This window comes from Periplaneta americana, chromosome 3 (genome assembly GCF_040183065.1).
Source record: "Periplaneta americana isolate PAMFEO1 chromosome 3, P.americana_PAMFEO1_priV1, whole genome shotgun sequence".
Lineage (NCBI taxonomy): Eukaryota > Metazoa > Arthropoda > Insecta > Blattodea > Blattidae > Periplaneta > Periplaneta americana.
Genome location: NC_091119.1, coordinates 94,897,263 through 94,913,687, shown reverse-complemented (window position 1 = coordinate 94,913,687; position 16,425 = coordinate 94,897,263). Strand labels below are relative to the sequence as shown.

Here is a 16,425-nt window from a genome sequence, read left to right as displayed (position 1 = left end):
TAGTTTTCAGTTTGTGCTATTTGTGAATTACGGTACTGTCAGACAATGGTATTTCAGCATAGCAAACATCTCAAACAAAATGAGAGGCGGCCCCATTAGAGGGGTTTTGGTGGCCTTCCTGGGCTAATGGTTACCCTTCTTTCTTTCTTCTCCACTCCACATGAATATTGAAAAAGCAACTAAGACGTGTTCCAGAACAATCCCAATCCTATTTAAGCATTATATTTATCTCACAACTTGTCTTCAAGACTTCTCTTATCGCTCTGCACCAATCGACAATATTTCGTGTTTAAATACGTTACAGTACTTAGTCTTATTCATGGGCTTAAATGAAAGAAAAAATGTACTAATAAATATTTGTCTAAACCAGCAATAATTTATTGCAAAAATATTTATAAACTGAGGAAGGAGGGCTGGCCTTCCACTCCAAATTTATATATATATATATATATATATATATATATATATATATATATATATATATATATACGTTATCATTATGCTTAGGCCTACAGGTAGTAAGCATTATCCAATAAAAATAACGGATTACAAGCATGAGCAAGTTGATAGATATGTACATATATCTTGTATGCACTGTAACATGGTTTTGCTTTAACACTAATTGCATGGACGGAAATAGTTCACTTCCGTGTGTCCGATTTTTGCGGTGTGAACTACCTATTGATTAAATTTACTTCCATGGTTACCAACAGTTCAGAGAATTCACGTGTGCGTTATATTTATACAAAATAAAATAATGTGCAGCTACAACAACACTGCAGGCGTAAGAAGATAGTTAAATCTTAATTCTTGTATTATACAAACAGTCAAGTCCGAAATTCATAGGTAACGTGAAGGATCATTTCTGCTCTATTGGCAACATCGACAGGTATTCGTAATAATATTGCAACGATGTACACACGTTAACAAATAAACTCGCAAGTATATTTGTTTTACCTTTGTCACAATCATGGAAGAGGACATAGACGATCTTCTAGAAGAAGTGGAGAATAAATTCATAAATCAGCGCAACAATGAAAAACCGAAAAAACTTCTAACGGCCAATATTTTTTCAGCTCACTCATCATTCAGGTAACAAAACAGTCATATACACAACACGCAGATTTCACCAAACTGAGTAAATTTATTTTCATCTCAGCTTCCTGATTAGTACATGTAAAATTAACGCTGAGAAAAAATTCATTTGTCACACATCTTAATTGATTTAAACTTATGAAATATAGGGGAAGCAAGATAATCAAAGAAATTTAGTGTAAATGGGCTGAGACAACCAATGTAAAAGTATTTAAAATTTAAAAATACACCATAGGCCTAATATTCCTAATATTTTGTAATTACCATCGAAGATAATTCTTTTACGAATTCATTATTGCGGTGGTCCTTGCATTAGGGGCAAATACAAGTCATTAATAATGCTTATTCTATTAATCTTGAGCAATAATGATGCTACAAGCCTTTTAACACTGTTCTCACCAAATCATAGGCGCCAATTTGGGGAGGGGGCAACGCACTTTCTGCTCCATCAACTTATACAGCCATGGCCGTCGCTCTTTCAATGAAATTATTAAAGGGGTCTCGCTCCTGCAAATAATTCGGGAAGAGATTCCTCATGATAAAAATAATCAATTGTTTGAAAGGTGAACTAGGACATGAGCCAAATATGGTTATTTCAAATCCATAGAGAGAGTCAACAGCAGCAATGGACATGTTAGTGATGCAACTCACAATGCCCACTCACTTTCCTCCTGCATTTGAGATCAGTGAATCCCCACACATTATACAACGGTGGCTCCACTTCGTCTATGATCCACATTTTTTTTCAGTTCAGTTCAAATCTATGAACTACTGCGATCAAGCAGAAATGGTCATAAATATTACCAATTAAAAGTTCATTGAAGTGTATTCAACTTCAAATTTTTTGCCTAATATCAGTTAATAAATTATTATTAATATTCAACATTTTTTATAAACAATTAAATTTGTTATGAAATTTAAAAGTAACCATTACCAATATTCTGTTTTAGTGATCAATTCTTGTGATAATCGTTGTTGCAGATGTGTGCTTGTTAAGTGATCAGTGAATGCGAAGTAACTAATGATAATGGATAAATTCTTAATGAATAATACTGCCCAAAACTGGATTGAACGGAAACAGAATGATAAAGTGAATTCCTAATATTCCATAGAAGTAGGCACCTACGCACCAAATAATAATAATAATAATAATAATAATAATAATAATAATAATAATAATAATAATAATAATAATAATAACAACAACAACAACAACAATAAACCCTCTTAACAGTGCATACTTTTCAGATGTGATTCTTCTGATTATGATGACATCCTCAGAGATGTGGAAGAGAACTCAGACTCCAAGTCAATATGTATCAAGAAGGACAGTGCCTCTTCAATTACTGTCAGACGGTGCTTCCCATTGTACCTCGGAGGCAGCGATTTCAGCAATGGCTACTCGACAATCGGAGCACCAAGGTTAGTAAACATTGTGCACTGTATCAATGTACCGGTACATCATAAGTTAAGAATAACTTGATGCATGTATTATTACTTATAAATGGCTTTTAAGGAACCCGAGGTTCATTGCCACCCTCACATAACCCGCCATCGGTCCAGTCTCTATCATCTTATCTCACATCCCTCAAATCCATTTTAATATTATCCTCCCATCTACGTCTCGGCCTCCCCAAAAGTCTTTTTCCCTCTGGTCTCCCAACTAACACTCTTAACTGCAATTCTGGGTTCGCTCATATGTGTTACATGCCCTGCCCATCTCAAACGTCTGCATTTAATGTTCCTAATTATGCCAGGTGAAAAATACAATGCATGCTGTTCTGCACTGTGTAACTTTCTCCATTCTCTTGTAACTTCATCCCTCTTATCCCAAGTATTTTCCTAAGAACCTTATTCTCAAACACTCTTAATCTCTGTTCCTCTCTCAAAGTGAAAGTCCAAGTTTTACAATCATACAAACAACCGGTAATATAACTGTTTTATAAATTGTAACTTCCAGATTTTTTGATTGCAGACTAGATGACAAAAGCTTCTCAACCGAATAATAACAGGCATTTCCCATATTTATTCTGCATTTAATTTCCTCCCGAGTGTCATTTATATTGGTTAATGTTGCTCCAAGATATTTGAATTTTTCCACCTCTTCAAAGGATAAATCTCAATCTTTATATATCCATTTCGTATAATATTCTGGTCACGAGACATACTCATATACTTTTTCTTTTCGGGATTTACTTCCAAACCTATCACTTCACTTGCTTCAAGTAAAGTTTCCGTGTTTTCCCTAATTGTTTGTGAATTTTCTCCTAACATATTCACGTCATTTGCATAGACAAGAAGCTGATGTAACCCGTTCAATTCCAAACCCTCTGTATTATCCTGAACTTTCCTAATAGTATATTCTAGAGCGAAGTTAAAAAGTAAAGGTGATAGTGCATCTCCTTACTTTAACCTGCAGTGAATTGGAGAAGCATCAGATAGAAACTGGTCTATACGGACTCTGCTGAGAAACTTTTTAATTAATCTAACTAGTTTCTTGGGAATACCAAATTCAATAAGAATATTAAATAAAACTTCCTTGCTGAATCTTTCGCACACTACCTTTAACACTTGAATATAAATAATTGATTAAATGGCGATCTTACTCTCTGAGAATGGTGTGAAGAAGTACCGAAACAGCTGTAAGCAGCACATGCTTACACAATTAACACGAGTAAGATCGCCATTTAATCAATTATTTATAAAACTGCCCCTCTTAACCGAGTCATATGCCTTTTTGAAATCTATGAATAACTGATGTACTGTAACCCTTATACTCCTATTTTTTCTCCAATGTCTGTCGAATACAAAAAATCTAATCAATAGTAGATCTATTACACCTAAAACTGCACTGATGATCCCCATGTATTATTAGAATAAAAAATAATGTCATAGAATCTCTATAGGCCTAATTGTGTGAAACGTTCATCTCGATATACTCGTGTTGTGATAATTAGTTTGTACCTACGTAAGATAGCACTTATCATCAAGATTGTTACATTTGCATGCATGATGGGTTTATTCATTTTACTGGTTAGTTCATTTTATTAATATGTAAAAGCATTGTTCTAGTTACTTCCTATACTCCCCTTGCCTAAGTGGACTCCTCAAATAATTGTTAGTGTGACGTCACTCCTCACTCGCCATTCCTAATAAGTATAAGTGACGTCAGATGTTAAAACAATTATTATTAATATAACATCGTTTCCTCTTCGGCCCATACTGGTGCAGACAGTGGCATCATTGTATTAACAGAAAATGTGGCCAGATTTCTCAAATGTCAAGCATATAAAGACTGTTTCGTCATCAAGGCCCAATCGCAATTTTTTGATAGGTCGTGTCAAATTTGTGCAAAGAAATGAAATTATACTTCCAATTAATTATATTATATTGATACATTTCTTAGGAAACAAGAAAAAATGTATTATATTTCTGCGTGTTTGTGAAAACAATCTTGTAATTATTTTAATTACAGTTTCCGTTCTGATTTATTTTAGAGTGTATGCATTATTATGTCTCTGTATAGTTCAGATTTCCTACCATTCTATTTAAATTGCTATACATATTATCCTATATCAGTCACTTGACTCTGAAATGTTTGAGTAATTTGAAAGGATAATTAGTTAAAGAACTGTATTATTATTATTATTATTATTATTGACGTTATTACCATTGTTAATGTACTGCCATGGTGGTCTAGTGACTAGTGCGCTGGACTTATGATCCTTGGACCTGGGTTCGATTTTCGACATGTCCCCGATTTATAACTTGTGTTGAGCAAGCCCGTTGTCCAGGTAACACTAGGGTTTTCTCCGGGAGCTCCGGTTCCCCTGTGGCATCTTAACAAATCTCCATCATCTCATCTCATCTCATTGCTGGTGTATCATAGACTCACCTCCTTTGGTGCATCCTGGGCAACGACTCTGTCGGTAAATAGATCTACAGAACTGGCTTCGGTCAATGACGAAAAATGAAGTACCCTCCACTAATTAGTAATATATATATATATATATATATATATATGCTGTCAATCGATCAAAATATTTAATCCATTAACGATTTCAATTTAATCGATTAATCGAGCTTTTATCGATTTGAAAAAATGTTTTAATATACTGTAATACACAATTATTGTTAAATTTAATTTGTGTTTGGTGAAAGCATAAGTATAAAATGTATATTTGTATACACTGTATCATTGTATTACAAAACAATATTATTTTAGTTATTTATTAACATATTTATTATGTAGGCTTACAACTTAATGTGTCAATTTCTCCGTGGATTTTTGAGACAAACCCAAATAAAAAAAAATATGAAGACTCACCTAGTTAATACTTCTTCATCCATGATTTTAAACATGTGAGTGCATTCACATGCTCCGAATTAAGTGTCGCTCTATGTTTAGTAACAATGTTTCCTGCATCACTAAACACGAAAAATTCTTTTTTCTGTCAAACACATCTCCACAATCATTCAATTTAAATTCAAACGTTTCACCGAGTTTACCTCTCAAATTCTTGTATGACATAATGGAGTTTTCACTTTTTTCACAGACTACAAAAATCTGATTTTTTTCTTTAGAAAACTAAACATACAAGTTTCATCTAGAAATTCAGTAAAGAAACTGCAACAGAACAGCAGACTGGCCCCTATTGTAATCGGGTTACAAAATTTTAGAAAGGGAAGATTAATCTATTAAATTTCACAACACTATTCTAGATATCTGTATGTGTGTATGTGTGCGTGCTTATGTGTGTGTCTATATATATATATATATATATATATATATATATATATATATATATATACTCATATTATTAATGTCCTTCACAGTGACTCAACTAGTAGCTATTTGACTAAAAATGCAGTGGACTCAAGTTCGATCATCGGTATAAAAGTGAATATTTATATCTCTTTCTTTAGAGACTAGGTAATGTTGGTTAAAAATACTCATTCAATTATGTAGAACGTTGATGACTGTTATTAATGCCTCATATATTCTATCTTCCTCTTCATCATTGAATTGGTCAACTTCTTTTCATGTAGTACTTAGGATAATCAAAGACACAAAACGTTAAACATACTTCTAAGTGAAATGCATTCTTAAAACTTTCATACTCCCCCTTTTTATTAGTAGACATTAATATCTTTCTTCAATTCAAGATACACTATTAATGAATTAGGTACAGACCCAGAAACAAGATTTCAGCCACCTGAATTTTCCAAGTTCTGGTTATAACACCGTGGTAGCCTACTGTGCATGCACAGTAAGCATATTTTGTTATCGGGTCTGTACAAAATATTTTAAAGGGATTTGATATTTTCTATGTACAGTATAACTTACCTAACAGATTCACGTTCAAAAGAGCTACCTTTGGCTGCCAACTATGAATGCTGAAATTAAGTTATGTTTACCTAAATTCAGCTGCAATTGTCAATGCTGTATTGCAAAGTAGCTGTGCAATCAGTTCATGCCAATAACTGTAATTTCTTTTGCATAGGGCCTGCAACAACCTACACTGCTTCTCTTGCGATTTCGCTGTTTTTTCCTTCAATGACTTCCAATGGGCACCTAGCACCAGCTACTTGTTTCTGCGCACCAATATGCCAGATTTCGAGCGTATCAAGGAGAGCCTGGTTCCAATGGAAGGCTGCCGTGCATATGCTTGCCAGTGTAGCCATTATTCCACGTCCATCATGCAGCAGGTGCAGAGTGTGCCCAGGTTGTCATGGGTCTGTAAGACACACCCCTTATAGCAGAATATGTGGGAAACAGGCCATAGAGAGACAAAACAACTTGAGCATTCATTTATTTGACTAGTATCACTACAACACTAATAAGAACTGCGTAACTTATTCCAAAACAACACCAGTGGCACGGAGTTATTTCTCTGCTGCAAACTGGGACTGAACACATCAAAGTCTCTGACACGCAGCTTTTCCAAGTACAAGTCAACAGTCACTGCTGGCAGAAATACAGTATACGCTGACTTTGGAACAGTGTTTTTAAGAGAGCGAGCCTGCAAACATAAGATTAATGAAAACATGAGTTATTTCTTGGATTCAAACCCACTCAAGTAAAACTTGTGTACAATTACCTTGTCAAGGTGCTGCTTGGCCCTGCCAGCAATGTCGAACACAGCATCCTTGAAATGCTGAGAGGTGACAAAGCGAAGAATCTCCTCATGTGAGACACTGTGTCGCAACAGAACATCCTGTGGCAATGCCACCAGCCTCTTCTGTGCATTGTAGGGTATAGAACGGATCAGGTTGGCAATGCCATGAGCTTTCCCTAAGTGGCTAGCTGCATGGTCTGCATGGATGTTTTGCACACCTGTCAACATTGTCCACAATATAGCAAGTTTTACTGGGTTCGTTTTTAATTAGATCTGTGTACTTCAAGGACGGACCTGCAGCTTCAAGGAGCAGATAGTAGATGGGGGACACAGATTGTTCAGCATATGACTCCACAGCTTCCAGATCAGAAAATGTTGCTGATGTCAGATGGTCTGCTCGTGCAACAACAAGACGTTTGAGGTATCTCTTGGACAGTTTGTGTTGCTGGGTAGCCTGCAAAAGAGTGAGGTCTGTGGGGCTAGTGATGCAACTGAGCAGACATGCTACTGATTACCCACGTGATTGTGTACCGAAGTGAACAAGGGACAGAATACTCACACGATGAAGCTCCAGAGCTACAGGATGACTTGGTGCATTGTCACTATAGATCCTCTCTACAACTTCCTCCCAAAATTTCATCCTCATCTGGCCAAGACGAGGGTCACTGACTTGATCCTGCACCTTTGCCACTTCAGTGTTGAACGCTCTAATAGCAAATGCTGATGTGCGAAGGTTGTTGGGCAACAACAGCGTGCACAGGAAGTTCTCATAATCATGGTGCCTGTGTATCACATGTGAAGTTGCTAGTAAAGGTATTCATACTGAAAAAAATGTCTTATTCTTAGTCTAGTCTCTTCCTCCTTTCCTTGCATTGTCCTCTACTCCTATATTTTTGTGCAAAATAAAAACAGAGCTCTTTCTGAACTGTTATATCGCATCATATCCAGCACACTGTTAAATTTATTTATAAAATTCATAATATGTGATAATGACACTGCAATTTCATAATATACAGATTCCATTAACTAATTGTTCATTAACAGTAATAACAATAAAATTTAAGGCAATCACTGAGAAGTAAAAAAAAAAAGCTATTACAGTTATTTATAACAACTTCTCTAACTCAAATGATTGAGAAATAAGATATGCATCCATTAAAATATTAGAAGTCTGTTGTTCACATGTCTAAAAATTGAAATTTCTTATAATGGCTAACAATCACTCGCATAGATTCAGTATACAAATAAGAGATTTAGCAGCCAAATTTTGTGGCTTCAAGGCAAAATGTGATATTCATATCTTGCAGTTTTTCAGGGAGTGATTATTTAAAGTTTGGACAACTGTATAAAATCGTAGTAGTAATCACATTTCATAACAACAGGTTAGAGAGAAAAATAAGGGAGACATGCATGTCATCTTTTGCCACAATAAAGATATCTTCAGGACGCACAACATATCGCAAAATCTCATTTTCGCCAAAAACTGACATATCACCATTTGCCTTGGAACCACAGAATTAACAAGGAGAGAGAAGAAGGAAGAGAAAATAAGAAAACAGAACACAAAATTTAACGTTATGTATTCAAATAATTTTGTTAACACCCCCTTCTGATGAAACCTTGTATAATCATCAAATTTAAGAGACAGCAATAATAGAAGAGAGCATGACATTACATGGCTATTGTGGCAAGTCAGAAAACCAAGTAATACGAGGACATAAAAAGGTAAGGTAACACATTTTAGCACCCTGTATTCAATAAAATGCACTTTTTGACATCGAGCACCGCTAGGCATCTAATTTATTCTGTAATAATTAAGAAATTATAAATCGTAATATTATTAAAAGAGCAGTAAAACACTGCCTTAACTTGTCTGCAGAAAAATACGTGGTATTACACTTTCTGAAGTCGAAATTGGGATAGAGAAGCTGAAAAAGTATAGATTTTCAGGTATTGATCAAATTCCAGCAGAATTAATACAGGAGGGTGAAAACGCATTATCTAGCGATATTTATAAGCTTGTACTTGCCTGGGTTCGAATCCCGGTCAGGGCAAGTTACCTGGTTGAGGTTTTTTCCGGGGTTTTACCTCAACCCATTATGAGAAAATGCTGGGTAACTATCGGTGCTGGACCCCGGACTCATTTCATAGCATTATCACCTTCACTTCATTCAGACGCTAAATAACCTGAGATGTTGATACAGCGTCGTAAAATAACCCACTAAAAAAAGGGAAGGGGGGAAGACTAACTGTAGTAACTTTCGAGGAATATCACTTCTATTGACATCATACAAAATTCTGTCCAATATTCTTTTGAGAAGTTTAACTCCTTATGTAGATGAAATTATTGGGGATCATCAATGTGGTTTTACGCATAATAAGTTAGATCGACTATTGATAAGATTTTTTGTATTTGACAGCTATTGGAAAAAAAAAATGAGTGTATATGAGTACAGTACATCAGTTATGCATACATTTCAAAAAGGCATATGACTTGGATAAGAGAGAAGTTTTATACGTACAGTTTCCCTGGAAAAGGATGAGACGATTGAATATTCCTAAGTCTCAGATGTAAGACACTGCGCATGATCGGAGACCAGAGCATCGATACACAAGATAACGAATATTGAGTTACTTAAATTCAGGCTATTTGGTTTGTTACTAGCATCGTTCCGAAATTCAATTAAAAAACTGCAAAAAATATGATAATATTACGTAAATAAAAGATAGATATATACATAAATTGTATAGTTAAATCGACAATGGACCTTCATGACTAAATCGACACTCCGCACAGAAATGAAAGCTTTCATGTCGTTTCCATAGCTCAGACGGTAAGACTTCTGCGTGTTGTGTAGAAGAGTGCGAGTTCGATTCTTAGTCTACACAACAATTTTTTTTTGTCTAAATAACGTTGAAATAGCTAAGTCACGTTGAAATATAGTTTTACAAAGTCCTGAGATTAAGTGTTAATGATCGCAAACAATACAAAATTACAAGTTATAATATTATAAACAATCTAATGAATGCATTTATACACACACATATATACAATGTAAATGCATATATATTAAAAACTAACAATTAAAATGAAATTTAAAAAATATATAATAATAGACAAACTTTTACAAATGTTTAGAGTCCTTAGGCTATGTCATTTGTTGAGTAATTATTACAATAATTTATTAATAGCTTTCCCATATGTGTAAGAAATGCACTCGCAAAAATCAATTTTTGTTAAAAGTATGGCTTTGGATTATTTCATTCTCACCCCTGCAGTTAATTTTAACTATTTTATCTACTTGTTTGCATTCAATTTTATTCATGTTATGATTGAATGTATAAGCACTGTTGCAGTTATTGACTAATTACATATATTAATAATAATTATTAAATACATCTGTTAAGTAACCAATTGCAGTATCTTTTGCAAAATCTTGAATGTTTAAGTTGTCAATAATATTTCTGTACTATATACTATAATACGTTAAAAGAATTTGCAATAGATTTGGGATCCTCTACTTTATAATCATTGGTTTTAATGAAAAAATATTTTCTTTCTTAGGATATCTACAAGTTTAAATTTAATAATATTCCGAATAGGTTTAATTGCATTATCTGAATTTTGTACTTTTCTACTCAAATATATTCTATTTCCCTCTTTCATAATTTTTGATAAATTACACTGTACTTCTTGCAGTATTTAAGAACATGAAGATCATTACATTGCAACTCATTACATATAGATTCTTCTTTTTAATACATGAGATTTTGAAGTCCCTGCGTTATCTACATGTTTTAACTTTTGAATTTTTTCACAACATTGAGTGGAGAACATCCACTGAAATGATTATGAAATTAAGTGAAAAATTCAATATATTTACTCTCAATATCAGTAGTACCAGTATCATATATGTTTTTCCAAGATTCATTTTGTAGACATAAATGTAAATAATCACTAGATACAGCAATTACGATCCTTTCTTAGTTTTTAAATTAATATTTTGAAATTGTTCAGTGACATTGGAAACACATAGGATTTGTTTATCATGGTCAGACAAGCCATTGATTATAGGTTCTGTCGAATAGGAATTCAGTCTAATTCTGTGTACAAAAGTTTATCAATGGCTGTGTTACTTCAGCTTGTATGCTATGGGAAAATGACCCTATGAATAAGGTTTCCAGTTTCAAGGAGCGAATTTAATTTACTTTTACGGAAAAGTTCCGAGAGATAATCTATGTTTATGTCACTACAGATCACAAATTCCATATGAGATTTCTAAAGTCTTTTCTTTACAAATTCAATGTTGGCTATAAATATTAATAAATAATGTAAGAAATATGAATGATTGTAGTTATAAGTCTGATTTACATTATAAAAACAAGAAGTTACATTCCTCGGCAAGATTCGAACTTTCGATGTTTGGTTTTGTCGTCCAACGCACAACCACGGACCTATTCAATGCTTATGTTAATAACCTACAATTTAGCTGTAGCAATGTGGTGTCATAACTTGGGGTTTGTTTATTTAATGTAATTAGATTTAATTTGATTAGTTTCGCAACAATTGGACTTCCTGTTATATCCTGTTATTTAGATATTTAATTTAGGGTTGATTTATTAACTCTTACTATGCAAGATGCCTCTTATTTCAATAATTCTATATCATGTTAAATAGTCATTGTCTACACTAAAGTATTATCGTCATCTCTCATTTCTCATCGTAATGGCGAACCGACGTGACATGAGACAGCGAGTTATAGCTCTAGTTGAGGCTGGATATGGGGCTAGATCTGCTGGCCGTTTGGTCGGTGTTCCTGGAAGTACAGCCGCGAGATGGGTTCATCGTTACCAAAATTTAGGGGAGGTCGAAAATCGCCCTATTCCTGGGCGTCCCCGGATTTCATTGGAAGAGGATGCTCTTTTATTCGAGACAGTTCGACAGGACCCCTTTCTGACTGCTAACGAAATAAGAGCAGCATCTAACTTTCCCGGCTCTTCACAGACTGTGATCAGCAGGTTGAGGAACTGTGGTATTAGGAGCCGGAGGGCTGCGCAAATGGAAATATTGGGGGAAGCACAAGCTGTCGACCGTCTTGCCTTCGCTACCAATCGAGTGGATTTCGATTGGAGAAATGTAATTTTCTCCAGCGAAACAACCATCTCGAGTGATTACGAAGGTCCTGTCCGTGTCTATCGTGAGGATGGTCTCCGACATGATCAGCGCTATGTGCACCGACGTGAAAGATCGCGGCGCTTTAGCATATCGTGTTGGGGGTGGATGTCTTACGATGGACCTGGCGTTATAGAACGCATCGATGGCCGGTTTAATGCGGAAACTTACGAGCACATTCTGGAAAATATATTCCTTCCCTCCGCCCGAGAACATTTTCCCGAAGGAACATTGCTGTTCCAGCAGGATAACCATCCCGTGCACTATGCTGCAAGCATTCAAAGATGGTTTCAAAGGAGACCCGAGATCGAAATCATTAATTGGCCTCCGAAGTCACCTGATTTGAATGTCATCGAAAATTTATGGGCGGAATTGAAAAAGAGAAGGATAGCCACCTATGCCCACCGACGCCCTCGAAATCGAGACGAATTGTGGGATCAAGTTGTTGACACCTGGGAAGATCTCGCCGGGGATCAGAACTTATTCCACAATCTCATGACATCCATGCCGGATCGACTTAGAGCTGTAATAGAAGCTGATGGCATGTGGACAAGATTTTAAGTTAACAGGTCTCTTTTTGTTTCTTATGATTTTTGTTTGAGGAAGAATACTTTTAACTTCCAAGTAAGATTTATTTTTTTTGACGAGGTTCAGCCCACTTGTAAGACCCAGAAATTGGGCATAAATTATTCCATATTTTTCGACAAATTAGACAGTCGAGGAACTCTGAACAAATTAATTACACCTCAATAAAAAAAAAGTTTTACCTGGGATCGAACACGAGACGTTTCGGTTATACAATGGAACCGGCACGCTACTATATGAGCTACCGAGACAAGACAGTGATAGCAGCAGTCCAGAATGTAGATCCCTTAGCAGGCATTTGCCATTCGGTACAGTGAAGCAATGATATTTTGGGACTCGAGCTATGTTGTGAAATCCTGGCCTTAAATGGCAGTCTTCTTCGTGATCCTTATTCTGGTCCTTGTCCTTGTTGTGGTCCTTGTAACAATTCTTGTACTATCTGTCATGTTATGTATCCCTACGTCGATATCGAGTAAACCGCGCTGTAGAACTTTAACTTCTGACGACCAAGAATCGTCTCATTCTTTTTCAGGGTAACTGTACAATATTCTCACTGAATTTGGTATTCTCAAAAAGCTAGTTCGATTAATTAAAATGTATCTCAGTGAAACGTACAGCAGAGTCCGTATGATGCTTTTCCAATTCACTGCGGGCTAAAGCAAGGAGATGCACTATCACCTTTACTTTTTAACTTTGCTCTAGAATATGCCATTAGGAAAGTCCAGGAAAACAAGGTTTGTAACTGAACGGGTTACATCAGCTTCTTGTTTATGCAGATGACGTGAATATGTCAGGAGATATGATATTTTCCCACATGCTATTAATATCTAACTCCTCAACTTTGTCAGAAACTATGGAAAACTATGTAGCCTAAATGTACTGTTCTTTACTTAAGTTGACGAGATAGGTACCGGATGGGATAATGCTGAAATTGAATTCTTTAATGCATTTCTAATACTAATGCCCTACATTTTCATAGAAAAAAATCCCCTGGAGACAGTTTGGAACATTTATGCCATGATAATGTAACCTACTTATTGCGCATTCCGAAATGGTACATAGGCCTAATGTATTAATTTAGCCTACAAAAAATGGAACTTCATTACCATGGTAATTTGGTGGTTAGTCATATATTACACTTACGTTATTATATTGTATAAAGCTTTAGCTGGTTTAACAAGCTAATTATGAAAAAGTATTTTATAACTAAATCATTAGGGACTATACAGTAATTACAGCCCACAGGGGTGAAAATTTAAAGTTATTTTTACAGCTAGGATTTCCATTACTCCCCATTTAGATGTTCAGAAATTAGACAAGTCAATGAATTAGGTACCAGATTATCGTTATTAAATTTTATTTTGATTTTAGTTTTACATATGGTAATTACAATTTTACATATTTTTTTATTTCTTACTGTATTTGTGTAGAAACTGCAAATCATACTCATAGTTTGGGTGGATATTGCAGTCAAAAGGAATTTGGCAATGAAACTTTACAAAAGGATACAATAGGCAGTCGAAGTTTTTCGAAAAGAGTAGCCTACAAGAAACATTCCATTTGAGTTGAAGAGTAACCCAAGTAAATGTCCCTCCTCCACACTCATGTCTTCTCACAATGAGCCTTGAGATTTTTCTAAGTATTTGGAAACAAATAAGGAATACTGTCTTTTATATTGTGTTGGAAACAACCAATTCCCCTAACATATATGCCCAATTAGCTTACGACCAGATGACTTGTATTTTTGTCCTGTAACGTCTTGAAATGATTTTAGTTTAATATGAGCAATAACTGAAAGTGAAGTCTGGTAGTAGCTTACCATCTGAGTTTCTTTCCCACCTCCACTAGGGCACCAGTCGCGTTTTTGCAGGCTAAAAAATTAAAATGGTAGTCTGCAGTCGACATCACCTTCAAAACCAACAATAAAGTTGTAATGTGACAAGCTTGAAACAAAAAATTGAATGTTTCATAAAATCTCAAGTGGATTTGCACTTCATACAAAAAATAAACTGAATTCTTCGAAGAAGCATGAGCAGGATCCTACCAGTTCAAGACAGGAATTCTGTAAGAACTTGTGAAGTCTTCAATAGTTACTGCGAAAATCCTCCAAATAACTTAAATTTAATCTTCCTTAGAAAAGTACTGAGGCCAGACGCGCTAACCGTTACTCCACAGGTGTGGATATATATTTTTGGCCGCTCTTCGATATCGTCCTACACCACACACGGGACTGACATCGACTTAAGTTTTTTTATTTTCATGGGTTAGATGGATTTAATAAGGGGACAGCTAAGTGACATTAAGCCGAGGTATCTGATAAGGTGTTTGGGAATACCCCGGAAAAAACCTCAGCCAGGTAACTTGCCCCAAACGGGAATCGAACCTGGGCCACTTAATACTGAGGCCAGACGCGCTAACCGTTACTCCACAGGTGTGGATATATATTTTTGGCCGGTCTTCGATATCGCCCTACACCACACACGGGACTGACGTCGACTTAAGTTGTTTTTTTCATGGGTAAGATGGATTTAATAAGTGACATTAAGTCGAGGTATCTGATAAGGTGTTTGGGAAAAACCCGGAAAAACCTCAACCAGGTAACTTGCCCCAACCGGGAATCGAACCTAGGCCACCTGGTTTCGCGGCCAGACGCGCTCACTGTTACCTCCACAGGTGTGGACACTTAGAGATATATAGGCCTACCTTTACGATATATATTTTTGGCCGGTCTTCATATCGCCCTACACCACACACGGGACTGACGTGATTTAAGTTTTTTTTTTCTTCATGGGTTAGATGGATTTAATAAAGGGATAGCTAAGTGACATTAGGCCGAGGTATCTGATAAGGTGAGTGGGTTATTTGCGGGGATTATTTAAGTGATAACAGGCCGAGGAGATACCAAAGTTGCATACATATTTTACCATATGACGTTTCCAGCTCTAGTCATTTCAAACAAAAACATAACCTTCGAGCTATTTCACACGTGGAACTTAGCCTATCAGTCTAATATCCTCCAAAGTCTAGAAATAAAATGGCAAGACATGAGGCAGCTAACACCTTTGTTATATCTGAAATACAAACGAATCTCTCTATAATTGAACCGATATACATATTTGTTTGCCATTACGTACCTAACCAAATCCAAACAGTATTCAGTTGTTGAATCCGGTGTTGAAATACTGTAATGTTTTATATTTAACTGTGAAAACACACATTTTTTAAAGCTCTTATAAATACGCATTATAGAACTTCGGAAACAATTCATTTATAAAATATTTTTCAAGAAATATAACTATTTTCAGTTCTACTACTTCAATCGACGTAAATTTGTTTACAAATTAATCGAGTACAGTGTTGCCAACTCAATTATTGAAAATCCTCTAGTAGATGTATTACCACAGTCTAATATATACAGTCGCGCAACTTCAACACTTTTTTTGCCAACATTCA

The 16,425-nt window shown here is 35.5% G+C and overlaps 2 protein-coding genes across 3 annotated transcripts; one reads left to right on the top strand and one right to left on the bottom strand.

Annotated features, from left to right (window-relative positions):
* Positions 1-844: 844 nt before the first annotated feature.
* Positions 845-8,046, top strand: LOC138696259 (cilia- and flagella-associated protein 418-like). The gene is made up of 3 exons (XM_069820954.1): positions 845-1,092; positions 2,344-2,517; positions 6,600-8,046. The coding sequence occupies exons 1-3, from the start codon at positions 971-973 to the stop codon at positions 6,853-6,855; spliced, it is 552 nt and encodes a 183-aa protein (XP_069677055.1). The 5' UTR covers positions 845-970; the 3' UTR covers positions 6,856-8,046.
* sicily (NADH dehydrogenase (ubiquinone) complex I, assembly factor 6 homolog sicily) lies at positions 6,892-16,336 on the bottom strand. 2 transcript variants are annotated; one of them, XM_069820953.1, is made up of 6 exons: positions 16,107-16,336; positions 14,792-14,880; positions 7,774-7,996; positions 7,509-7,668; positions 7,197-7,432; positions 6,892-7,118 (listed from the first exon to the last, which is right to left on the bottom strand). In XM_069820953.1, the coding sequence occupies exons 2-6, from the start codon at positions 14,875-14,877 to the stop codon at positions 6,933-6,935; spliced, it is 891 nt and encodes a 296-aa protein (XP_069677054.1). In that variant the 5' UTR covers positions 14,878-14,880; positions 16,107-16,336; the 3' UTR covers positions 6,892-6,932. The 2 variants fall into 2 exon arrangements, with proteins under 2 accessions (XP_069677054.1, XP_069677053.1); XM_069820952.1 differs by lacking the exon at positions 14,792-14,880 and having other exon boundaries at positions 16,107-16,334.
* Positions 16,337-16,425: the final 89 nt, after the last annotated feature.